At 35.4% G+C, this 27,816-nt stretch overlaps 1 protein-coding gene across 1 annotated transcript; it reads right to left on the reverse strand.

The window, feature by feature from the left end:
* Window positions 1-17,244: 17,244 nt before the first annotated feature.
* On the reverse strand, window positions 17,245-21,228 carry SPIN4 (spindlin family member 4). Its single transcript, XM_045471647.1, has one exon. It carries the CDS (start codon window positions 20,546-20,548, stop codon window positions 19,799-19,801), a length of 750 nt encoding a protein of 249 aa, XP_045327603.1. The 5' UTR covers window positions 20,549-21,228; the 3' UTR covers window positions 17,245-19,798.
* Between the last annotated feature and the right edge of the window lie 6,588 nt (window positions 21,229-27,816).

Consider the following 27,816-nt stretch of genomic DNA (forward strand, 5'->3'; position numbering starts at 1 on the left):
ACTTTCCTCAAAAATAAGGGAGAAAATTAGACAGGGTGATATATGGAAGTGTTGAATTACTATATTTTATACCTGAAACTAACATAACATGGTATGTTAACTAATTGGAATTAAAAACAAAAACTTAAAAAAAAAAAAGAGACATTTCCAGATAAACAAAAGCTTAGAGTTTTTTACCACTATACCTGTCCTGAAGAAATGCCCAAGGTAGAACTGCAGAGCGAAATAAAAGAATATTAGTAATTTAAAACTGAATGAAGAAAATAAGACTGAATGAAGAAAGAAATGGTAAATACATGGGCTAGTTTAAAAGCAAGTATAATTGTAGCAATGGTTTGTAACTACTTTTTGTTTTCTACATGATTTAAAGGATTAATACATTTTTTAATTGTTTTATTTTTTTTCAAATTCAGAACTTTATTTGTGTACAAAAATTTGAATTTCATGTAATTTTTACTTGTCAAAAAATATTCTTTTAATTTTTCTTCAGCCACTTAAAAATGTAGCAACTATTCTTCACTCATAGACCATACAAAAAGAGGCAATAGGCTGGGTATAGCCCAAGGGTCATAATTTGCTGATGTAAAATGACCAATTTTTGAAATATTTGGGGTTCACCCACAGTTTAAAAATTAGCAGCATTATCCAAAGTTGGTTTAATTTTACTAAAATAATTTCATCAAATTTACTGATTAAATGTTTTCAGCTTAATATATTTTTATTATTATTTGTATTTTCATTAGTTAATATACACTGCAATATTGGTTTCAGAAGTAGAATTCATGGATTAATCACTTACATACATACTTTTAAAAGTATACATCTAAAATCTAGTCTTGTAACTTTGGTTTGTAACTTCACATTTTATTTCCTACATAACAATGCAATTAAAAGCATTGTTAGTTTATATTTTGGGTTATACGATGTATAAAGATGTAATTTTATGATATAAACTACCAAAAGGCTGAAGATGATGCTGCAAAAGGTAGTTTTTGTGTATGTTGTTCAAGTTAAATCAATTTGAAATAAGAATGTTAAAAGTTTAAGATGTTAAATGTAATCTTCATGGTAAACAGAAAAGAAATAGGTATAGAATATAGCAAAATGAAATGGAAAAAAAATTTAAACATTTCACTACAAAAAAAATCAACTAAATCCAAACAACACAGTGATACAAGAAATGAGGGAGAAAAAATAAATAGCACAAATAGCACAATGACAGAAATAAATTTCTCTATATAAGTAATTACCTTAAACATAAATTGATTGATCTTTCCAATCAAAAACCAAAGAATGAAAGAATGGATTAAATCACATGATCCAACTATATGCTATGTATAAATTATTCCACTGATATCAAAAGACACAAAAAGATTGAAAGTGAAAGAATTAAAAAAGCTATTCCATACAAATAGTAACCAAAAGAAAGCATGAGTGCCTATATTAATATCAGATAAAATATATTTTAAATTAAAGTGTTACAAAAGACAAAATACATTATATGTTTTTAAATGGATTGAAATAGAAAGAACATGTATAATTATATACATTTATGTACATAATGGCAAACCATAAAAATGAATGAAGCAAAACTTGACAGAACTGATGGGAGAAATAGGCAGGTCTACAATAATAGTGGGGAGTTCAATACCTCACTCACAAAATTAGAACAACCAGACAGAAGTTATTAAAGAAGTAGAGGAATTGACACACACACAAATCAGCTAGATCTAATAGACATATACAGAGCACTATACCCAACAACAAGAGCACACACAATCTTCTCAAGTGCACATGGGGCTTTTCAAGGAAAGACTATATGTTAGGCCACATTAAGTCTCCATAGATTTTTAAAAAATGTTTATGTGTTTATGTATTTATTTATTTATTTTGAGAGACAGAGCATGAATGGGAGAGGAACAGAGAGACAATCCCAAGCAGCTCTATGTTCATCACGGAGCCTGATGTGGGGCCCTATCTCATGACCATGAGATGATGACCTGAACTGAAATCAAGAGCTGGTTGCATAATGGATTGTGCCACCCAGGCGCACTTCAATAAATTTTGAAAATATATAATCACAAATAATCTCCTTTGACCACAATAGGATGAAGGTAGAAATAAATAACAGAAGTTAGGGGCACGTGGGTGGCTCAGTCAGTTGAGTGTCTGACTTTGGCTCAGGTCATGACCTCATGGTTCATGTGTTCTAGCCCCTGTTGGTCTCTGTGCGGACAGCTCAGAGCCTGGAGCTTCTTTCAGATTCTGTGTCTCCCACTCTCTCTGCCCCTCCCCCATCATGCTCTCTCTCTCTTTCTCTCTCTCTCTCTGTCAAAAATCATTAAACGCTAAAAAAAATTTAAAAAAAGAAAAACAGAAGTTAAACTGAAACATTCACAAATGTGTAGAAAAAAAAAAAAACAACAACAACTACACACACACACACCTAAGTAACCAATAGACCAAGTAAGAAATCACAAAGTGGGGCACCTGAGTGACTCAGTTGATTAAGTGGTCCAACTCTTGATTTTGGCTCAGGTCATGATCTTATGGTCATGAGTTCAAGCCCCATATTGGATTCCATGCTGGGCATGTAGCCTGCTTAAAATTCTCTCTCTCCCTTTTCTCTTCCTCTTCACCTCCCTTGATTGCACTCTGGCTCTCTCTCAAAAAACAAAAGAAAACACAAAATAATTAGAAATTTCTTCGAAACAAATATGAAGACAGAACATACTAAACCTTATGGGACACCATGAAAACAGTGCTAAGGAAGAAAATTTTCAGCTTATGTTATAAAAAGAAAGATCTCAAATTAAAAAAAAACTTACCACTTAAAGAAATACAAAAGAAAAACCAGGTAAACTTAAAGATAACGTAAGAAAGTAAATAAATATTAGAGCAGAAATTAATGAAATATAAAATATAAAATCAATAGAAAAATTTAATAAAAACAAGTTGTTTTTTTAAAGATGAACAAAAGAAAATATTAGAAGAATCAAGATCAAAAGAAGACTCATATTAGTAAAATCAAGAATGAAAACAATGACATTTATACCAATTCCACAGCTTTAAAAATGATTATGAGAGAGTACTATGAATTATTGTACACTAACAACTGGATGGCCTAAATAAATACACAAATTCCTAGGAGAAAAAAAACCCTACCAAGACTAAATCACAAAAATTGTAATATCTGAAAAGAACTAAACTAGCATAAAGATTGAATTAGTAACAAAAAGTCTCCCCAAAATAAAAAAAAAAAAAACCTAGACCAGATGGCTTACTTGAATGGATTCTACCAAATGTTTAAGGAGGAATAACAATCCTTCTCAAACTTTTCCAAAAATTGAATAGGAAACATTTTATAACTCATTATATAAAGCTTTTATTACACTGATACCTAACCAGTCATATTAACCAAAATTTAAAAAAGGAAAAAATACAAAAGCAAAACAAAACAAAATAAAAATCAATAGACCAATATCCCTTATGAACCGTGAAACAAAACTCCTAAACAAAATATTGGAAAATAAATTCAGCAGCATATGAAAAGAATTATACACCATGACCATGACAAAATAAGAATTATTCCTGGAATTAAAAGATGGTTCAATATATGAAAATCAATGTAATATACCACATTAACAGAATAGAGGAAAAAACATATAATCTCCTCAAATTGCAGAAAAAGTGCTTGACCAAATATAACAACTTTTCATGATAAAAAAAATATTGAACAAATTGGATTTGGACCGAAACTACCTGAACATAATAAAGGCATATATGGTAAAACCAACAGGAACATCATATGAAAAAGAAAGCTATTTTCTAAGATCAGGAACACAACAAGGATGTCTATTTTCAGCATTTCTGTTCAATATAGTACTAGAAGTTCAAGTAGGAGAAATTAGGCAAGAAAAAGAAATGAAAGGCATCCAAATTAGAAAGTAAGAGATAAAATTATCCTTGTCAATGATATGATCTTATCTGTAGAAAATACTAAACGTATTGTAAAAAAGTAATAACTAATAAATAAATTGAGCAAAGTAGCAGGATAATTAGTCAACATGCAAAAATCAGTTGCATCTCTCTACTTAAACAATTAACAATACAAAAAGGAAATTATAAAAAAAATCCATTTAAAATAGCATGAAAAAGAATAACATACTAAGCAATTAAATTAACCAAGGATGTAAAATACTTGTACAAAACAAAATCTGAATGACTTTTTTGCAGAAAAAGAAAAATCATCTTAAAATTCATATGGAACTTCAAAGAACCCAAAATAGCCAAAACAGTCTTGTGAATGAGCAAAGCCAGAGGCATCATACTTCCTGAATTCAAAAAATACTACAAAGCTATATCAATCAAAACAATATGTTACATAAAATCAGCATAAAATCAGACATTTAAACCAAATGAACAGTGGGGAGCTAAGATGGTGGAGTAGTAGGAGGACCATAGGCTTGCCTCATCCCTTGAGAACAGCTGGATAGCTATTAAATCATTCTGATTACTCAAGAAATTGGCCTTAGAATGGATAGAACAAACTTCACAAGTAGAGGGAGACAAAAGATCACTTCAAGGAAGGTAGGAAGTGTGGGCACATGGTTTGGGGGAGGATGAATCATAGGCACTGCTGAGGGAAGGGAGACCTGGTCATGGAGAAAGGTGAGACAGAGTGGAGCACACAGGTATAAGCACAAAAAGAACTCTTCTCCAAAGCCATTGTGTGGGAAAATGAGAGAAGCCGAATTTCAAGAGTTTCTGCAACCAGTGGGGCTCAAAGACGAATTTCAGAGGTCTCTGGGCTTGTCTGGGATAGAGAACTGAGGACACTGCCCTACTCATGGATTGGAATCAGTAGAATTGTCCTGGGAGGAGGGCACCTTTTGGGATGAGCACTGGGTGTTGTATGGAAACCAATTTGACAATAAATTTCATATAATAAAAAAAAAATAAATTAAAAAAAAAAAAAAAAAAAAAAGAATTGTCCTGGGAGACTGACAATCAGAGGATCACCTACATAGTACAGGAAGAGATTATTCTTTTTGGAGTAAATCTATGAAAGGTGGCATTTCCTCTCAAGCAACAAAAGAACCAGTGGGTGCCATTTGCCTCCTCTGCTCCTCAGCATAGGTGCAGGTACACATGCTAAAGGGAGATAACTGAGACATGGACTGTTTACCCTGTTTGCTCCAAATCACACACTCCTATGCTGTGGTGCAACTGCCCTTCTGGTCTAACCTGCATCAGTCCCAGCACAGTGAGACCTTTTCCCAGAAGACCAGCACAGGTACAGGCCACACTAGGTCCCTCAAGTTTGGAATTTTACAAGTCACCAGGCTAGGGTAGAGCCCAAGGTGCAGTGTTCCAGGCAGGCAAGCAACCCAGAGACAGAGAGTGTGAAATCAGCAATCCACAAAATACCTATGATAAATAAGGGGGAAATTATTTGCCAACTGAAAGTGTTTTCTTGAGACCAGCAAGCACAGACTCCCCAGTACAGGGACAAAGGAAGAGGGTGGTGCCATTTCACTTTCCTGCCCCTCAGTATAAGTGAACTTCAGTAAACAGCAAAGTACCAACACTGGCTGCCTAAGGTACTTACACCAAGTTCTGCTCCCCTACACTCTTCTGGTACTGCTTTTCTCCGTGCAAGTGTGCAGGAACAGTGTAGTGGGCCTCTTCCCCAGAAGAACAGTACAAACTCCCACATGCACCACATGTCTACTGACAATAAAGTTCTACAAAGCTTCAATTCTAGTGGAAATGTCATCAGGTCTCTTTTAACAGTGGACCAGAGCACACTTAGTTAAAACTCACCACACTCTGACCAAGGCTCCAACACTCCTCTCTGCAAGCAAAGAGAACCTCTTCAGATGACTAGTCTGAGGGATAGAGCAGCCAAAACACAGGAGAGTGCATGCAGCACAGACCAGAGACGCTTTCTGAATCTCCAGGCCCTAGACATTATATGACCTTTTCTTGATAAAGTCATTACTGTCAGGAGCAGGAAACACAACAGATTTCATAACATAGAGAAGAATACAGAGACCTAGACAAAACGCCAAGACAGAGGATTTCATCTCCAAAGAAAAGCTTTATGTCCATGGATCTAATTCAAAGAGATTTAAGTAGAATGCCCTGATCCAGAATTTAAAGCACCAGTCATAAGGATACTAGCTGGGCTTCAGAAAAGCATAAAAGACTCCAGGGAGTCCCTTACCATGGAGATAAAATACCTAAAAACTAGTCAGGCTGAAATAAAATATACTACAAGATGTGAAACCAACTAAATGAAATGACCACAAGGATAGAAGAAGCAAAGGAATGAATAAGTGATATAGAAGTTAAAATTTATGGAAACTAATGAAGCAGAAAAGAAGAGGGAAAGAAAAAATGAATCACAAATGTAGAATTAGGGAACTCAGTGATTCCGTAAAGTGTGATGACAATCTTTTTGTAGAAGTTCCCAAAAGAAGAATAAAGGAGAAAGGGTGAAAAAGATTTATTTGAGCAAATTATAGATGAAAACTTCCCTAATTTAGGGAAGGAAACAGACATCCAACTCCAGGAGGCACACGGAACTCCCATCAAAATCAACAAAAGCAGGTCAACACTAAGGCATATTTTAGTAAAATTTGCAAAATACAGAGATAAGGAAAAAATCCTAAAAACAGAAGGGAAAATAAATCTATAACTTACAAGTGAAGACAAATAATGTTTAGCAGCAAACCTATCCACAGAAACTTGGCCAACCAGCAGGGAGTGGCATGATATAGTCAACATGTTGAATGGGAAAATGCAGCCAACAATACTTTATCCAGCAAGGATGTCATTCAGAATAAAAAGAGAGATAAAGAGTTTCCCAGACATAAACTAAAGGAGTTTATGATCACTAAACCAGCCCTGCAAGAAATAATAAAGAGAGCTCTTTGAGTGGGAAAGAAAGACCAAAAGAGACAAAGACTAGAAAGGAACACAGGCCATCTTCAGAAAAAAACGAATTTATAGGCAATAAAATGGCACTAAATTCATATCTATCAATAATCACTCTAAGTGTAAATGTACTAAATGCTTCAATCAAAAGGCATAGAGTTTCAGAATGGACAAAATAATCATTTTGAATGTAAATATATTAACCACTCCAATCAAAAGATATAGGATGACAAAATGGATAAAAATTAAGATCCATCTATGTGCTGCCTACAAGAGAATCATTATATACCTAATGAAACCCACATATGGAAAGCTGGGGGATGGAGAAACATCTGTTATACAAATCAATGTTGAAAGAAAGCCAGACTAGCAATACTTATATAGGAAAAAATAAACTTTTTTTAAGTTTTAATGTAAATTCCAGTTAGTTAACATACAGTGTAATACCACTTCAGGTGTACAATTTAGTGATTCAGCACTTCCATACAACACCCATTGCTCATCACGAGTGCACTCTTTAATCTCCATCACCTATTTAATAATCCCCCCACCCACCTGCTTCCTGGTAACCATCAATTGTTCTCTATATATAAGCATTTATTTGTTGGTTTGTCTCTTGCTCTTTTTATCCCTAAACACCTTGGTATTATTTATCAAATTGCACATATGACTGAAATCATATGGTAGATATCTTTCTCTGACAGGCTTATTTCACTTTGCGTAAGGCTCTCTAACTCCATCCATGTCATTGCAAATGGCAAGATTTCATTTTTTATGGCTGAGTAATGTTCAATTATATTATATAGATAGATGATATCTAGATATAGGTATAGATTAGATATAGATAATAGATTATATAAACCACATCTTTATGCATTCATCAGTTGATAGACATTTGGGCTGTTTCCATAATTTAGCTATTGGCTGATATAAACACTGAGATTCATGTATCCTTTTCTTTTCATTAATTATTTTAATGTTTACTTTCGAGAGAAGGAAAGATCATGAGTGGGGGAGGGACAGAAAGGGAGGGAGACACAGAATCCAATGCAGGCTCCAGGCTCTGCTGTCAGCACAGAGCCCAACATGGGGCTTGAACCCACGAATTGTGAGATCATGACCTGAGCAGAAGTTGGATGCTCAACTGACTGAGCCACCCAGGTGCCCTGAATGTATTCTTTTCAATTAATATTTTTGTATTCATGGGTAAATACCCAGTAGTACAATTGCTGGATCATAGGGTAGTTCTACTTTTAACATTTGAGGACTTCCATACTGTTTTTCAGAGTGGCTGCATCAGTTCATAAACATCTAGTCAGACTCATTAAAAAACAAACAACAAAAAAATAAAGAGAAATTACAAAAAAAAAGAAATTAAAGAGTATAAATAGCAGCTAGCACCACCACAAAAATACAAACAATTGTAGGAGAATATTATGAAAAAATATATGCCAAAAAATTGGACAACTTAGAAGAAATGAATAAATTATTAGGAACATATAAACTACCAAGACATAAATAGTAATATATAGAAAATCTGAACAGAGTGATAACCATCAAATAAATTGAATCAGTAATCAAAAAACTCCCAATGAAACAAAAAAAAAGGAAAGAAAGAAAAAGGAAAAACTTCCAACAAACAAAAGTCCAGGACCAGATTGCTTTGAAAGAATATTCTGCCAAAAATTAAAGAAGAGTTAACACCTGTTCTTCTCAAACTATTCCAAAAATAGAAAAAGAAGGAAAACTTCCAAATTCATTCTATGAGGACAGCATTACCCTGATAACAAAACTGGATTAAGACACTACAACAAAAGAGAACTACAGGCCAATATCTCTGACGAACATAGATGCAAAATTCTTCAACAAAGTACTAGCATGAAGAATCCAACAATCCATTAAAAGTCATTCTCCATGATCAAATGGGAATTATTCCTGGGTTGCAAGTGTGGTTCAATACTTGCAAATCAATCAAAGTGATACATCACATCAATAAGAGAAAGTATAAGAACCATATCATCATTTCAATAGACACAGAAAAAACATTTGGCAAAGAACAATATCCATTCATTATAATAGCCCCTCAGTAAAGTATATTTAGAGGGAATGCACTTCAACATAATAAAAGCCATATATGAAAAACAATGTAGCTGGAATCATCCTTAATGGGGAAAAACTTAGAGATTTTTCCCTAAGGTCAGAAACAAGACAAGGATGTCCACTCTAATTACTTTTACTTGGCATAGTACTAGAACTCTTAGCCACAGCAATCAGACAACAAAAGCAAAACAAAACAAAACAAAAAATTAAAAGGCATCCAAATCTGTAACTAAGAAGGAGAAGCCTCACTGTTGATGACAGAATATTATAAATAGAAAACTCAAAAATCTCTACCAAGAAATTACTAGAATGGATTCAGTAAATTTGCAGGATACAAAATTAATGTACAGAAGTCTGTTGCATTTGTATCACCAATAATGAAGCAGCAGAAAGAGAAAAGTAAAAAAACAGTCTTATTTACAATTGCACCAAAAACAATGAGATACCTTGGAATATACCCAAAGAGGTAGAAGACCTGTACTCTGAAAACTGTAAAACACTGTTGAAAGAAATTGAAGAAATACATCCCATGCTCATGGATTGGAACAACAAATATTGTTAAAATATTTATACTACCCAAAGCAATCTACACGCTTAATAAAATCCCTATCAAAATACCAACAACATTTTTTTCACAGAGTTAGAACAAACAATCCTAAAATTTGGATGGAACTACAAAAGACCCTCAAAAGCCAAATCAACCTCCTTAAAGCAAAGCATAGCTTGAAGCATCACAATTCCAGACTTCAAGTTACATTACAAAGCAGTAGTGATCAAAACAGTATGGTATTGGCACAAAAAAGATACATAGTTCAACAGAAAATAATAGGAAAACCCCAAAATACACCCACATTTATATGGTCAATTAATCTTTGATAAAGCAGATAAGAATATCCAATGGAAAAAAGACAGTCTCTTCAACAAATAATTGGAAAACTGGACAGCTATGAGCAAACGTATGAAACTGGACCATTTTCTTATACCATACACAAAAATAAACTAAAAATGAGCTAAAGACCTAAATGTGAGTCCTGAAACCATAAGATTCTGGAAGAGAACACAGGCAGTAACTTCTTTGACATCAGCTGTAGCAATTTTTTTCTATATATTTCTCTGTAGGCAAGGGAAACAAAAACAAAAATCAGCTATTGGGGCTTCATCAAAAGAAAAAGGAATAAAATCTTGCCATTTGGAATGACATGGATGCATGTAGAGAGTATAATGCTAAAGCAATAAATAAGTTAGAGAAACACAAACACCATATGATTTCACTCATATGTGGAGTTTAGGAAACCAAACAAATACACAAAGGGGAAATACTAAAGAGACAGAGAAATAGACTCTTAATTATACAGAACAATCTGATGGCTACCAGAGGGGAAGTGGATGGGGGGAGGGATGGGTTAAATATGTGATGGGGATTAAGGAGTGCACTTATCTTGAGAAGCACAGGGTGGTGTATGGGATTGTTGAATCACTAAATTGTACCCTGGAAACTAAATATATCAATGTATGTTAACTAAGTGGAATTAAAGCAAAAGCCAACTAACTAACTAACTAACTTAGTGACTTTATTTCCTATTGTAGAGTATTCCTATTCCATGGCATAATCTGTTTGCAGAGATATGTAAAATATCTACATTGGATACTTCTAATCAATCACTAATATGAAGCCAGAGGCTAAGTAACTCTGTATATGACACTTTTTCACATTTTTAGAAAACTGATTGCTCCCAACATTGCTGGATGATGTATGAGAGAGAAGAATGAGCTCAGAAATTTGAATATCACCTCAAGAGGTGCAAAATTAGCTAACATCTATTCTGAGTACTCTGAGTCTCTTATGTCCTATAGCCACAGGAATGAAATTGGGATAATCATATGCAGAATCTAATTCTGTTTTCGCTGAATTACAATGCAATTTGAACTCCCAGCTTTGCAAGGTGTCTACTGTTACAATGTGGGCATATATTAGAAAAGAATGAGATCCTGTAGATTAGGATAATAATGTATGTGGAGATCCTGATGAAGTTGGGAACACTGTGCTCCTAAATCCTGATGAATTTTTATTGCCAGTGGAAGAGGTCTTTCTTTCCAAGCAGAAGTGGCCTTCCTACCTCTAGCACAAATGGTCTCAATAACTTCAGTGGAAGTCACCTGTTGACCCCCAGTGGCGGGTGCATCCCCACCCCAAGTGGTATTTGCCTCCCCACCAACATTGCTGTCAGCATTTCCACCTCTGTCTGAGGGGATTAACCCTGAATTGGCTGAGAAAATAATAATGATCTCCCTTCAGTTAGTTGCCATGCATGACTATACTTATTTTACTCCTATTTCCTCCACTACCTCCTATTTCTTCTAAACCCACAACTAGATTCAAGTGCCAGCAAGCTCCTGAAAGTGAAGTATAGATTGTGACCCATGAGAAAATGTGGTATATTCCAAGTGAACCACTTCCATTTTATCATTTATACAAGGGGAAATTCTGAGCATGCATTTGGGAATGGATACTGTGGGTGTGGAATAATGGTACAAGGAAGGTAAAGTTGGATCAGGCCAAATGTATTGAAATGGGCTTATTAAGCAAAGAGTCAGTATTTGATGCTGAAGCTTAGAGAGTTAAAAAGATCTTTAACAGTTTTATTGCTTGGCTGAAACATGGACCAAGAAAGCTCACCATGGGTTGATTGAAAATGGGCAACCTCTCTTCATTTAATGTAGAGAAAGGGATTCAGATTCATAGGCAATTGGAATGTTAGAGTGGATTTGTGATTTAAGACCTACTCACATAGAGTCCAAAAGTCATACCTTTCTCCAATACTTTGAGAAATAAATCTGTGAGGGGAGCCCCAGCACCCTTGAAGAACTTTGTGATCTCTCTTCTCTGTACACCTGAACTTAGAGTAGAAAACACATCCACTCAATTGGAAAACATAAATGAAATTGAAGTAACTGAATTGGGGTGTCAGGAGCCAAATGGTGACACTCAACCACCGAAAGCAAGGCAGATGTGACTACCATAATGGATGGCAGAGTCAAAGCAATAATCAAAATAGTCTGGCTCATGCATTGGCATTGGCTAGTTAATTATGATGTTCCTGGAAGTGAATTAAATGGGAAGCCTACTACATTCTTACTTGGTCTGTATAAACAGAAAAGTTCTAGTTAAGTGAAAAAAAAAGTATAACTTGAATCATAAAAACAAAGTCACGGGTTCTCAATCAATTTTCAGAATCGAGCTTGTTAACATACCCAGAACTTCTTGAAATAAGGGGAGGCCAGGTTCCCTTATTAAAGAACCCCAATCAAGTATGGATAATGTATACTGTTAATCTTACCCAAAAGGACTTCCTCCTTAAAAGGGCCCCTGCTCTTTTTCCAGGGTAACTGATTGAAGAAAAGAAGTAATCCAAACTTTTGAGGGCTACTAAACACTGGCTCTGAACCATCACTGATTCTAGGAGACCCGAAACATCACTGTAGCCCTCCAGTCAGAGTAGGAGCTTATAGAGGTCAGGAGACCAATAGACTTTTAGTCCATTTCTGTCTCACAGAGGTCCCAGTGCATCCCTAAACTCATCTCATGGTTACTTTCCCAGTTCCAGAATGCATAATTGGAGTAGGCATTGTTAGCAGTTGGCAGAATCCCCACATGAGCTCCCTGACCTATGGAATGAGAAATATAAAGGTGAGAAAAGCTAAGGGGGAAGCATTAGAATTGCCTCTACCTAGGAAACTAGTAAATTAAAAGGAATACTGCATTCTTAGAGGGATTGCAAAGATTAGTGGCACCAACAGGGACTTGAAAAATGTAGGAGTAGTGATTCTCACCACATCCCAATTCAACTCTCTTATTTGGCCAGTGCAGAAGACAGATAGATCTTGAAAATGTCAGTGAATTATCAATAGCTTAAACAGGTGGTGACTCCAATTGAAGCTGGTTTACCAGGTTGTGGTTTCATTGCTTGGGCAAATTAACACATTCCCTGATATCTGGTATGCAGCTATTCATCTTGTGAATGCCTTCTCCACCATCCTTGTCCATAAGATCCACCAGATGTAATCTGCTTTCAGCTGGCAAGGCCAGCAATACACCTTCATTATCCTGCCTTAGGAGTATATCAACTCTCCAGCCCTATGTCATTTTTTCCCCACAAAGACCTTAATCACCTTCCTTCCACAAAATATTGCACTGATAGTGATGAGAAATAGTAACTTCTCTAGACTTATTGGTAAGGCATTTGCATGTCACAAGGTGAGAAATAAATACAGCTAAGCTTCAGGGGACTTCTACATTCATTACATTTCTATGAGTCCAGTGGTATGAAACATGTCAAGATATCCATTCTAAGGTCAAGGGTAAGTGAAGGATCTGGACCTCTTCTAACCAAGAAATAAACCATGGGACTTCTTGACTTCCATAATTGCATGAGGGAATTCCCACAATGAATGAATGAATGAATGAATGAATGAATGAATCCTATAGGTCTTGTTCCTCTGGAGAACCCTGAATACTATATTTGCTTTGCATAATGAAGGTCAACTTCAATGGGATGATGTCCTTCTGTCTCCATCTGTTTCTGTCTCTCTCTGTACCTCTCTCATCTGAATTCATATAGTACAAATACACCCTTCTCACCATTTAATGATACTTGTCACATTATTTTTACCTTGTTTTATAGAGTATTATACCCACCTATATCTTTGTCATTGGTTTTAAGGCTACATAAAGCATAAAATATTATGTGTTATTCATCTTGGTATTTCAGCCTCTAGAAAAATGTCTTGCATATTTTGCTCATCCTATGAATAAATAAATTATAAAATAAACAAGTATGAATTAAAGTAACAAGAGTAGAAAGCCTGATTTATGAAAAACTCCTATGTATCTTTCTTTTGGGATTATCTAGAATATGTCTTTAAAAACAAGTTTATATCCTTTCTGATATGAGTGCTTAATGAGGGAATGAAGGATGGTTGTGGAAATTATGTGAAGAAATGAACATTGAGTTTTTCCATTTTCAAAAACTTTGAACATAGCTTGGGTAGTCATGGGTAAATTCATAAACATATTTGGAATATTCAGTAATATAATCAGCCAATTTAGTGATAACTTTTTTCTTTATAAAAGAGATTTTGTCCAAACAACAGACAATGTAGACCTTTTCCATCTCATTCATTTGTTTCAAGCTTGTTATGGTACATACTAAAATAAAAGTAAAAAAAAAAAGATAACTTTACACCTATATTTACTATAGCTTTTATTTGTATTCTTTCCCTTTAAAATCACTCTCTCAAAACTTCCCAGTTCCCACACATTAACTCTCTGATCTCTACAGATAATTCATAATCCTGGAGGTCTTTCCTTACACAGATAATCAGCCATGATATTAATTCTCTTCACATGTCTCTTAATATTAATTTCTGAAATTATTAACTCACAAGTTCCTGTCTGAATTGTTGCTCTAACCTCCCAGCTATGATCCTTTACCCTAGTCGCTGACATTTTCATGACATCATTCAAGAGTTCTGGAAATCTGGAACTATGGAAACATGAGTACTCACTTTGACATTATCTTTCTTCATCCTCCTTGTCTGAAGAAAGCCAAGAACCAGAGTTAGTAAGCTGGCATACTCAGGCCTTGGATATATTGGAGGTGATGAATTTTCTAGAGATTTTGAGAAGAAAAAAGACCCAAGGCCAAGTAAGATCTTACTAGATGATGGAGGTATTTCAAATCATATTATTCAATGAGTGATATAAAGACAACTGTCACATTTTTGCTTAAAACTGGTAACTTCCCATTTCCCTCAGATTGAAATCCAAGTTCCTTGGTCCAAAATATTGTACATGGATACGGTCCCTGGCAACCTCTCTGATCTCATTTCCTTCCATTCTCTTTCTTCCTTCCTCACTTCCCATAGTGAACACACTAGGCTGCTACCTCCAGGCACATTTTGTCTCAAGGCATTAACACCTGTGATTTTTACCCTCACTTTATTCAGGTGTTACTGAAATGTCATCTGTTCTGAGAAAACTTCTCTATTCACCTAATAAGGTGGTATGTCCAAGACTCTACTTACCCTGCTTTACTTTTTTTCAAAGAATCATCATGGCCTGATGTATGTATAAAGTATGTTAGGAAGAAAAAAGTAAGAATTTGGGTCCACCCAGCATGGTATAAACTGTAAGGGGTATGGGAACAAGGACTTTGTTCCTGCTTTTTTCCCCTTCCTAAAACAGTGTCATAATCATTTCCAGTCTTGCCTCTGATTTAGCATCAAGATATGAGAGATTTCCAATATCACCATGGAACAATATAAGGCCTGATTCTAGACTGGTGGCCCAAAGAATAGGGGCGACTCTCTACCCAACAGAATGTAAGTTGGAAGAAAAAGAGACTGACAGTTTTCTTCACTTCCTGGTCAAGGCTGAGCCTCCCTCTGACTCCAAGTAAGCAAGTGTGATATCAATAATATTACCATGGAACAATCCAAAACTTGATTCTAGTCTAGAAACACAGAAAATTAGGTGGTAAAAGCATAGTAGGTAAACACAGTACATTGATTTTTTTCTATCTTCCTTCCACTAAGACATACTTTCATACTTTGCTCACTGCTGTATACTCAACCTCTAAAACAGTTAGAAATATGCTGAATCCTTCCTAAGATTAACAAGCTTTGGGATATCCCCAAATCACTGTAAAATAATACATGGCCTAAGGGTGGTGGTGACGCTCTTCCTTCCCCCACTAGGATATATGCTCTAAAACAGCATAGACTTTGTATAGATTTTTCACTGTTCTATCCTCAGGTCCTAGGCCAGGGCTGAGCCTCTATCATGAAACAGTATAATGTTTGGTTCAGGACTTGAGGCTTAGCAAGAAAGCAGGGACTAAGAAGCATTATTATTATATATCTAAAAAGTATATACATTTGTATTTTCACTTAACATGTGCATCCCTCTAACCTTTTAGTTATCACCAAAACATTTACACATTTATCACATTTTTAATTATTTTATACCTACCTTATATCTTTGTTATTGGACTGAAGGCTACTTAAAGGATAAAAAACCATCATGTGTTAAGAAAAGAAGGCTTTTGTTTTTGTCCACTGCTGTGTCCCAAAGTCTTAAAACAGTGCCTAGATTAACACCAGCCTTTCTGAGTGTCAGAATGTGGGGTAACCCCATAATATTATCATGGGAAAATGTAAGGCCTTGTTCTGGTCTTGAAGTCATGGGTGGTGGTGGATATCTGCCTCAGTTATAGCCAAGATACAGTCTTCATGAGAACTTAAATTTTGTCTTTCTTAGTCAATAGCTAGTGTTGTAGCTAGGGTCAAGCATTCCTGAGTGTCAAAAGCGGTAAAAATACCTAGAGCAGTAACAAAGTATTCTATGGTTGGTGTTATTGCTTGTTTTGTTGTTGCAATCAATCTTCCAATTAGAAAAAAAAAATTATTTCTACAATAAAAATACAAAATAAATTCCACATGATTTAAAGTTTACCATTCATGTCAATTTAGAAAAGCACAAAAACCAATACTATTATCAATTATGACTGGTTATATTTGAGGTAAATATATAAGACAGACAAGATTCACACCAAATTCATGTTAGTGTTTGCCTCAGCAGAGTGAGGAAATTTTCTGGGAAAGGGATATATTATATGTAATGTTCTGACTTTTAAAGAATATAAATCTATATCTAAAGTAAGTATACTAAATTGTTAATATTTTAAGTATTTAATATGGACATTGTTGATTTGGGGCAACAGTAAACAAATGTTATATTTTACATACTCTCCATATTATGTCTTAATTTTTCAAAATAAATAAAATACAAAGAGAATTTAAAACACCACTATAGCTGATTTATTATAATGTTTTCAAAATTGAACATATTTAGGAAATATGCATATGTATATGCAATATGCAAGGACATAAAGCATCTGAATAATACAATCAAGAAGGTTAATAATAAAGAAAACTCTAAATTTTGTATTTTATAGAAACCATACATTCTTTTTTTAATAGAAAGTTTAAATAAGCCAATTACCATTGGAGAGATAAGAAGGCTGATTAAGGATCAACTTCAAAAGTGGCACCATAATTAAATTGTTTTACAGTTTAGTACTAGCTAATTTTCAAAGGACAATTAGAATTTGAATAAAAACTTTTTTAAATAAAAAGAAAAACTAATTCTAAGGCTGTTTATTTCAGAACACAAAAAAAGACTCACAAATTCATTTTTAAAGTTAGCACAATTTGAAAAACAAAACTTGATAAAGACAGGGTAAAAAAGAAAAAATGCAATTTCACTTTGAAATGTAAATGCAATAATTCTGAATAAAAAATTCGTAACTAAAATCCAGCAATGTGTCAAATGATTATTACAACATGACCAAGTAGGATTTATTTCAGAAACACAAGTTTGGTTCAACGTCAAATACTTACTCCTCTAATTCATTAAATCAACAAATTAAAGGAAAAAACAATCATATGATTTTATCAGTGGATGCTGAAAGATATTTGATAAACTTCAGGGGTCACTTTTTAGTAAGCCCCTTAATATGAAACAGGAATTAAAAAATGAAATAAAGAAACTCCTTAAACATTTTAGTGGTTAATGACAATTTACTAATAACCAACAATAAATGTCATGTTAATAGGGAATAGTAAAGACAATTCTATGAAAATTACACAAGACATGCATATCTGTCATAATCATTATTCAATATTATTTTGAATAAATAAAATCATCTGTATTTGCAGGTGAAATGATTGTTACACAGAAGGTTGAAAATATTACATATTTTTAAAAGTGTAATTTAGAGGATTTAATAAGCTGATTAAATATAAGGTAAAATATTTTTTAAAAAAGTTATCTGTAGTTTGTCTGTATTGTCAAAAATAAGAAGTTACAAACGAGGAAGAAAAAATACCCAAGTCAAAATGTCAAGATGTGACAAAATCTGTAAAAATACTTGGAAGTAAGTTTAATCAGATATAATAGACCCATATGAAGAACATTACAAATACAAAATCAAAAGATTTTAATTATGTACCCAAACTCTTGAGTGTTAAGGATTAATATTATTAAAATAATCTTCTAAATAGAAATGCAGAAATGTAACACAATTCTAAGATCAGAATTTTGAAAGAATGCATTTAATTTTCATAGAAAGAATTAATGTTTAGAAAAGTTATATGAAAGAAAAAAAAGGGAAAGAAAAAAAAAAAAACATAATGAGAGGTAACTTGCTTTGCCAGAGTTCAAAATTTATGGTCAAGCCACTAGTGTTAAACAATAGGATACTGGCTCACAAGCTCAAAAATGAGTAGTTTATTTAATAAATATCATAGTATAATCAGGAATCCAATGTGAAGAAAATGTATAGTTGGACCTTTATCTTATACCACATACAAAATAAATTCCAGATGCTTTAGTTAAACCTAAAATTAATAAAATTAATTAAAAAATTAGAAAAAATGTAGGTGAATTTATGTATGACTTGGGGTGGGGGCATTCATCTGAAAAAGATAAGAAGCCAAAAAGCTGAAAAGGAGATATTAGTCTATCTAAAAATTAAAAACAACAACGGCAACAACTGTACAGTAAAATATAACATCAATAAAGTCAAGATCAATGATAGAATGGAAAAAAATACAAATGGGCTACATGATTAATATGTACCATAGAGAAATATAGTAAGAATTCCTATAAACTTATAAGAAAAAGATCAAAGATTCAATAGATAAATAAACAAAAGATAAGAACTGGAAAATCACAAAAGAAAAAAATTCAGTCAACAAAGCAAAACAAAACACCTCCTCGAGTATGTCTATTAAAAAAACACTACGTAATTTTTTACCTTCTACATTTGCAAATTTTGATGGAGAGGATACTGGAGATTGAGCACTTTCATTTTGTATAGTAATTTTGTAATATCTCTTAAAATTAAATATATCTCTTACCAGCAATTCCATTTCTGGGAATCTACCCAGGAGAAATAAAAGCACCAGAATGTATGGCAGCAGTGCTATGGTGAGAAAAGGAAAGGAAATAATTTAAGTGACGATCAATAACAGAATGGTTGAATACTTTTTTGGTACATAAATATACTGTATATGCAACTGCTAGAGGGAAGGAGAGGAGAGAAAAAGGCAGAGGGGAACAGGGAGTGGAGAGGAGGGGAAAGGGAGAGGGGGACAGAGAAAGATTCATAGCTACTGATTAGAAAAGATACGATGAATATTCCAAATGTGAAAAGCAATTACAGGGAAATGAGGAGGCTTTTCATTTTTACAGAAAAGACTACAACAAACTTTCTGCAAGTGGATGGGAAAACGTGGAAGGATATACATCATGTTCTTAACATTTGTTACCTGGGAATAAGAAAGAGGGGAGATAATAAAATGAGGGAAATGGGGGAAAGGACCTGGTGTGGAGTTACACCATTAATTTTTCTTTAGTTTTTCATTTTTCCAATGGTCATGAATACTTTTCAATTTCCTATTAGCACCCAACTTAGCTCTTCAGTTACAGAACAAGGCAATATCAAAAGTACCAATGTAAACTTGGGACAAAACTGTGGAACTAGTCAATGTAAGATTTGGAGGCACAATCAGTAACAAGTAATAAATTCCTGAATCTCTGACACCAAAACTTTTCTCAAAAATTCACAATTGCAAGAACATGACATGTTTTACATTTAATAGTTCTACGACTTTTGTAAAGAGCACAATGTATTTAGGGAGTTTTCACCAAGCCATAGACATAAATGTGAATATCATCATCAAACTTGATGAAGTAGACAGACGGTTTGGCCACCACTTGATGGATAAAAATGCCGGTTCTCTTGGATCCATCATCTTTGGCATGTTCCACTTGCTTGCCCACGAGGCTGTCGACCACTTCTCCAGGCTCCCGTTCTGCTGTAGGGAAATAGTAGTTGGAATCTGGAATGATGCGCAGGTCACCATCTTTGTAGTCATCCAGCAGCGTGTACATATAAAGGACAGGATCTTTCTCGTAGGTGATGTAAAACCAAGTGTCCATCACGGGAGCTCGCGCCAGGACCATGCCTTTCCATTCATCTTTCGTACCGTGCTCACCCTCAAACACATGCCCCACCGCTTTGCCAATCAGGAAATCTGCCAGACGAGAATCAATGCGAGGAGTTGGCACTCTTTCAGGAAGGATTTCTAGCGCTAAAACTCTCTTATCTCGGTGCAGCTCTAGTCCATATACACTATCTTTGCCATCATATTTGATGATGTAGAGGGTGGGCTTCACAGAAACCTGCTCGAGCACTGTGCCCTTCCACTGCTCCACCGGCTCGTTGCCTTCCTTCCAACCGTGTTGAATGCGGCAGCCTACGATGTTCCTACGCGTGAGGAAAGTGGGCTTGCGTCGCTGCTTCCTGTGGGTGTGCCTTTTCTTCATCAGGTATGCGGACACGCCATCTACACCCATCGGAGGCACTGTTGGGGGCGACATGGCTCAGGGTTTAAGGAGGCTTAAGCAAAGCTGCCACTTGTTCGATTAAGAGGACCAAAAGTCAACACTATTCAATATTATATCTGTTTTCGTGATCTCACAGTGCGTCCTCCCTTCCCCAATCAAAAGGCTTTCGCCAAGTCTTGACAAAAACGCTCTAACTCTGACGGTGGACACTGATACAGCGTGAGCCTTTTGACAGTGTTCTCCTTTCCCGCTCGGGAGAAGTGTCTGCAGCAGTGGCGGTTGCCGCAGGAGATGGCGGGCTGGCTTGTACTGCCCACGCCTCGCACCCGCCCTGATTCCCAACCCCAAGTCCCAGAATTGACCACTTAGCTGTTATCGATGGTGTTGCCGCTGCGAAACGGTGACTGAGGAGACGACGGGAAAGGTAGGCAAGGAATAAGAGAGTTGACTGCAGCAGCAAAGGCGAAGGCAGCCGTGGGTCTTTGACAAGTCCCCGCGGCCTCTGCTTCGCAGCGCTGCTTTGCTTGGCCTAGCTCTGGCGCTGGGGTTTTTGCTGCTTCAGGAATCCGACCCCTCTGAGCCCGCCTGCGCTTCGGCCCCGCCCCCTGCCATTCTTCCTTCCGCTCGGTCTGTAGCAGCAGGGTGGGTCAGTGCGCGCAACCGCGTTCAGTCCACACAGTCTCAGGCTCTCCTTCATTTCCTCACGCGCTCCCGGACCTCTTCCCTCAAACCGGAGCCAGACTGGCCGGCTCCCTTGCTCCTTCTTTCTGGCTGCTTTTCGCCTGTCAGCCTTCTTCACAGCCATTCAATCTGCTCCCTATCTTACAGGAATTCCTCACAAAGACTTTAAAAAATAATATTTAATACACACATACACAGAATTTATACATACAAATTATTTTCTTTCAGTTTAAGGAATATGAGAGCAGTGAAGGAAAAACTTGTGTACAGTCCACCATCTTGATCCAAACTTTCTTTTATATTTTCTACCTGATCACCCCCAGTAAATTACTTTTTAAATGATCTTTTTTTTTTTCTTTCCTGAATGTAAAAGAAATGTATTGACATTGTGGAGAATTTCTGAAATTCAGTGAAATAAAAGATAAAACTAACTTTAATCTTACCATCTAGCCATTCAGCAAAATGTTAGTTCTGATTTCTTTCTCATTAAGTCCATGCTTATATTTTACAAAATTTGGAGATTTCATACCTTTACAGCTTACTTTTTTCCATTTACATCAAGAGCATTTTCCAAGCTTATTAAATAGTCTGAAAATGTGATTTAAATTGTCCCATTTTTTTTTTGTGCGGATGATTCATTATTTATGCTAAATGACCTATGACAAAATAGATAATAAAGCTAGTTTACCTTAATATATGGATTTATTGAGCTAGTATAAACCATATATTCTAAGAATATTTAATGACATGGAAATCCACATATGAGATAAGAACAATGTGTGAAAAAGCAGGCTATGAGGTAAAATTGTGGAGAAAATAATTTTGTTGAGAGGGAAATGAAAGCATTGTTGTTGTATGTATTTGCTGTTTTTCTGATTATAGAACTGCATCCTCATATGGGAAATCTGGAATATAGAAAAGAAAGTGTCCATAATTTCATCTTCGTCAAGTCACAGGGCTCTTATGAGGATTAAAAGCGAATGTCTGTAAAACTTTTAGCCCTGTATCCTGTTTTACAAAACAGCAATTGAAAACAGGGAAATCTAGCTCCCTCATTATCATTCATCACCTTACATGGGTGAGAAGAGAATACATCAAATCATCACAGGTAAAATAAAGGCTACTAATTTATTTGGAAATGTAGGAAAGCAGGGGAGAGAGATGCAAGACAATACTGGCTGCCTCCACATTTCATACCTTCCAAGGTAGGGACAGAAATACCTAGCCCTCATACCATTTAGTAGCTCATTGGGCAGAATATCGTGGATCCCCAAATTCCCGGTGTTTCCCAGGCCAAAGATTTTGGAGATGGGATAACTCTCCAATACTACATTATAAGAAAGTAATTCCAAGGAAACAAGAAAACTACATATACTAAAAGGTACTTCTAAACTCTGTAGAATGACATAATGGTGTGTACATATTCAGACATATATACAACCTACACACTGAAAGAAAGAAGGCATGTTTAATTGTCATGCCATTATGTTCTACAAATAATGTGCCCCAGGTAATTCTCCACACCAAGATGTGATAAGATCTTTTTTGCTTAAAAGATCAGTTCACAGGGAAGAGAAGACCACCCACAGAGCAAACAAGTGGAGGGCAAACAGTTCATTCAGGCCCTTTGGGTATATACTTAAATGGAATTATCCTTCACAACACCACAGAGAAGCCTGAGAAGACAATTTCTAATATCTTTTCTTCTCTAAAACTATGATTCTAGTGTTAAATTATTGCCTAAGATTATGGTATTCAGGGGACCTTACCACACTATGATATAATATATAACTACAAAACCATTCAAGAAAGAACTTTTATCTTGCATCTCAAGTGTCTTACACATACTAGGTACTCAATATTTGTTAATAAATAAATAAGTGGTTTTAGCTGCCCTACTCCAATCCAAAGAAATCTTCCCAAATGAAACAAATACTCTTACACAAGCCTCTACAGACTAAAATCCTAGAGACTCAAAATCTCTCACAGTGGCTTTGTGTATCCCTTCAAAACCCCCAGAACACTGACCCTGTGAATGTGTCCAGAACTCCGGAGATGATTAGGAAAACACCATCAACCTACAATATGTAGATAATAATAACATCCACTTCAAAGGGTAGCTGTAAAGATTAAATAAAATAAATAAAATTAAATTTATTAACACATGAACCAACTTATGTAAGTACTTGTGGTCTCCTAATTAGTCATCTCCTAGAAAGTCTTGTTTCTTACCAGGTTTTTCTGTAAAACCACCTCGCTCATGCCCCACCTCTAAACCTTTGCTTTATTTTATACTCAAGCCCTCTTGCTCAGGACCTGAGTGTAAATCAAAAAGGGACTGTGGAAGGATTTTGTCATTTATAGCCAGTTTCAGAGCTATCTTTTAAATGCTGTAATTTTCTGGAAGCCCAAATGCTGTATAAATGAAACATTATTGAAAATAAATTTTGGAGATACAGTGATAATTTATAATTAGATGGGTGGTGGAGATAGACATAAATGCTACTAATTCCCTTGTATAAGATGGATTATAATGCATACTATGACAGGTACTAATTAAGTACCAGGGACCCAAAGGAGGTAATGAATTGTTATGGCTGGGGATATTGGAAAAGATAACTTGTAAGGGTAAGAAAACAAAAGGAAGACATTCAGAAAGTGGTAGAATATTGAGGCATTTTCAATTTAAACAGAAAATAGATGAAGGAAAGGCACATAGGGATGCGTGGTCATAGAATATGTGCAAAACTGGCCAGAATCTGGTGGCTGGAGAACAGAGTATGCCAGACTAAGAAACAGGGGATGTGGTTTGTGGTGGGAAACAAGGTTAGTTAACAGCTTCAAATGCAAGACATTTATCTTCCATCCACTGCAGGAAATTGATCTTCTATCCACTGATGTATGGAAGCAGATTATATTCTAATTCCTCTGATAACGTACTGTTGGCGAAACTAACTAGAGAGATGATTTTCCATGACCTATCTGGCAAAAGCAGGCAATGATTCCCTAAGAAGGCAGTTTTCCCAGTCAGAGTAGTTAATATAAGTGATGCTGAACACAGAACTGATCTTCTATTCCCACTCAGCAGAAGCAAGTGATGTGGCATTCTTATTTCCTTGTCAGTGTAGTGTCAGTGAGATTTAATGATATGTTATTCTTCCTTAGTCATCTGGTGGTATAAGGTATAGGGTTAGTGACCTCTATTCTATAGCTTCTTCTCACCCTGCCCGCATATCAACACAACCATAATGGGACTATGAATAATACAGGACAAGGCAGGGCTAGTCACCCCTCCAGTTCCCTACACTCTTTGTTTAAGTGAAAGCCAATGAGGAGCTGAAATTGCATCCTTATCCACCATCAATCAGATTGAATGAAGAGAACAAGATGGAACTAGATAGTACTCATCTTTTCCTACACCTTGGTGTTAGTGAGGTCCACTGGTCATATAGCATCCACATCCACATGGAGGTAGTGAGATGGTATGAGTCAGTACCCAACTTCACCGTGAATGTATTGGCAGATATGACAAGGAGCTAAACTTCAATCCATCTAACACATGTGCAATGAGGCAGTGTGAGTCAGTACTCCACTTTTGCAAAGGGGGTGTCAGGAGATCCCAATAGAAGTTGACATGTATACCCATGGGACTGTCCAGCTACATCACAAAAGGAAGACTCTGTGATAAAAAACAAAGTTTAGATAGACTATAGAGCCTATTATAATATCAAAAATGACAAAAATGCAATGAAAATAACAAATCATGCAAATATCAAGGGAAATCACAACTTGAATGACAGAAGACAATTAATAGAGGTCAAAACTGAGATAAAGCAAACATTGAAATATTCTGAAACAGATTTTTATTTTTCTTTATTTGTTTTGACAGAGTGAGAGAGAGATTGTGAGCAGGGCAGAGAGAGAGGAAGAGAGAAAAAATCCCAAGCAGGCTTTGCACCATCAACACAGAGCCCGACTCAGGGCTTTAACTCACGAACCATGAGATCATGACCTGAGCTGAAATCAAGAGTCAGGGGCTTAACCAACCCAGACACCCAGGTGCCCTGAAACAGATTTTAAAGCAGCTATTATAAAAATACTTTAATAAGCAATTATAATTTATCTTGAAACAAATGGCAAAAAGAGAAAACCTCAGCAAATAAATGGAAAGTATAAAAAAAGAACCAAACAGAAATTTTAGAATAGATAATAAAATAATCAACATAAAAATCTCCATGGATTGGATCAATTTTTTAAAAAATGTTTGCAGTACAGTTAATAAACACTGTTATATCAGTTTCAGGTGTACAATATAGTGATTCAACGATTCCACACATCACAAAATAGTCATCGCAGGTGCACTCCTTAATCCCCATCAACTATTTCATGCATCCCCTGCCCACATCCCCTATGGTAACCATCAATTTGTTCTCCATAATTAAGAGTCTGTTTCTTGGCTTCTCTTTCACTCTCTCTCTCTCTCTCTCTCTCTCTTTTGCCATCTCTCTCTCTCTCTCCTTTGATCATTTGTTTTGTTTCATGAATTCCACATATGAGTGAAATCATATGGTATTTCTTTCTCTGACTGAATTATTTCCCTTAGCATTATACTGTAGCTCCATCTATGTCATTGTAAACAGCAAGGTTTCTTGTATATAGCTATATAATATTCCATTCTATATAAATACCACATCTTATTTATCCATTCATCTATCAATGGACATTTGGGTGCTTCCATAATTAGGATATTGTAAATAATGCTTCTGTAAATATAAGGATGCATGTGTTTCCTTGAATTAGTGTTTTTGTAATTTTGAGGTAAATGCCCATTAGTGATATTACTGGATTATAGGGTATTTTATTTTAACATTTGAGGAACCTCCACTTTTGTCACAGTGGCTACACCAGTTTGTATTCCCACCCACAGTACAAATAGGTTCCTTTGTCTCAATTGTCCACTTATTGTTTCTTATGTATAATTTTGGTCCTGCAGACAGTGTGAGGTGGTATCTAACTATACTTTTGATTTGCATTTCCCTGACGATGAGTGATATTGAGCATCTTTTCATGTGTTTTTTGCCATCTGAATATATCCTTTGGAAAAATGTCTGCTCAAGGCTTCTGCCCATTTTTTAGTGGGATTATTTATTTTTTGGGTGTTCATCTTTATATATTCTTCACTTTTGAAGTTTTTACTTAAATTCTGCTTAGTTAACATGCAGTGTAATATTAGTTTCAAGTGTAGAATTTAGTGATTCAACACATACATACAACACCTGGTACTCATCACAACAAAGCACTCCTTAATTCCTGTCACCTATTTTACCCATCCCCCCAACTATTTTCCCTCTGGTAACCATCAATATGTTCTCTAGAGTCAAGAGTCTGTTTCTTGGTTTTCCTCTTTTTTCCCCAATATGTTCTATTGTTTCTAAAAATTCCATATATGAGTGAAATCATATGGTATTTATCTTCTGACTGGTTTATAACACTTGACATGATACTCTCTAGCTCCATCAACATTGTGGCAAGTGGCAAGATTTCATTCTTTTTGATGGCTGAGTAATATTACACCGTATATATGTATGCCACATCTTTATCCATTCATCAGTCGATGGACATTTGGGCTCTTTCCATAATTTGACTATTGTTGATAATGCTGCTGTAACCATCGGGGTGCATGTATCCCTTTGAATCAGTATTTTTGTATTAATTGTGTAAACACCTAGTAGTACAATTGCTGGATCATAGGGTATTTCTATTTTTAACTTTTTGACAAATTTTCATACTGTTTTCCACAGTGACTGCACTAGTTTGCATTCCTATCGATAATGTAAGAGGGCTCCCCTTTCCCCACATCCTAGCCAACACCTATTGTTTCTTGTGTTTTTATTTTAGCCATAGTGACAAGTGTGAAGTTACATATCATTTCACTTTTTATTTGTATTTCCCTGATGATGAGTGATGTTGAGCATCTTTCCATATGTCCATTAGCCATCTGTCTGTCTTCTTTGTATAAATGTTTAGTCATGTCTCCTGCCCATTTTAAACTGGATTGTTTCATTTTGGGGTATTAAGTTTGATAAATTCTCTTTATATTTTGGATACTAACCCTTTATCAGATATGTCGTTTGCAGATACCTTCTCCTATTGCAAAGATTACCTTTTAGTTTTGTTGATTATTTCCTTTGCTGTGCAAGAGATTTTTATCTCAAGTATGAATACTTTATTTTTGCTTTTGTTTCCCTTGCATCAGGAAACATATCTAGTAAGAAGTTGCTATGGATTATGTCAAATAAGTTACTGCATGTATTCTCTCCTAGGATTTCCATGATTTCCTGTCTCACATTTAGGTTTTTAATCAACTTTGAATTTACTTTGTGTATGGTGTAAAAAAACTTTGCCAGTTTCATTCCTTTCATGTTTCTGTCCAGGTATCCAAACATCATTTGAGGAGGAGACTATATTTTTTCCATTAGATATTGTTTCCTGCTTTGTCAAAGATTAATTGACTGTATGGTTGTGGGTCCATTTATGGGTTTTCTGTTCTGTTCCATTGATCTATATATCCACTTTTGTACCAATACCATACTTTTTTTTTTATATCACAACAGCTTTGT

This window comes from Leopardus geoffroyi, chromosome X, assembly GCF_018350155.1.
Source record: "Leopardus geoffroyi isolate Oge1 chromosome X, O.geoffroyi_Oge1_pat1.0, whole genome shotgun sequence".
NCBI classification, from domain to species: Eukaryota; Metazoa; Chordata; class Mammalia; order Carnivora; family Felidae; genus Leopardus; species Leopardus geoffroyi.

Bases quoted from the DNA above. Each gene is read 5' to 3' on its own strand.
- SPIN4 (XM_045471647.1), bottom strand. From the start codon at position 20,548: ATGTCGCCCCCAACAGTGCCTCCGATGGGTGTAGATGGCGTGTCCGCA.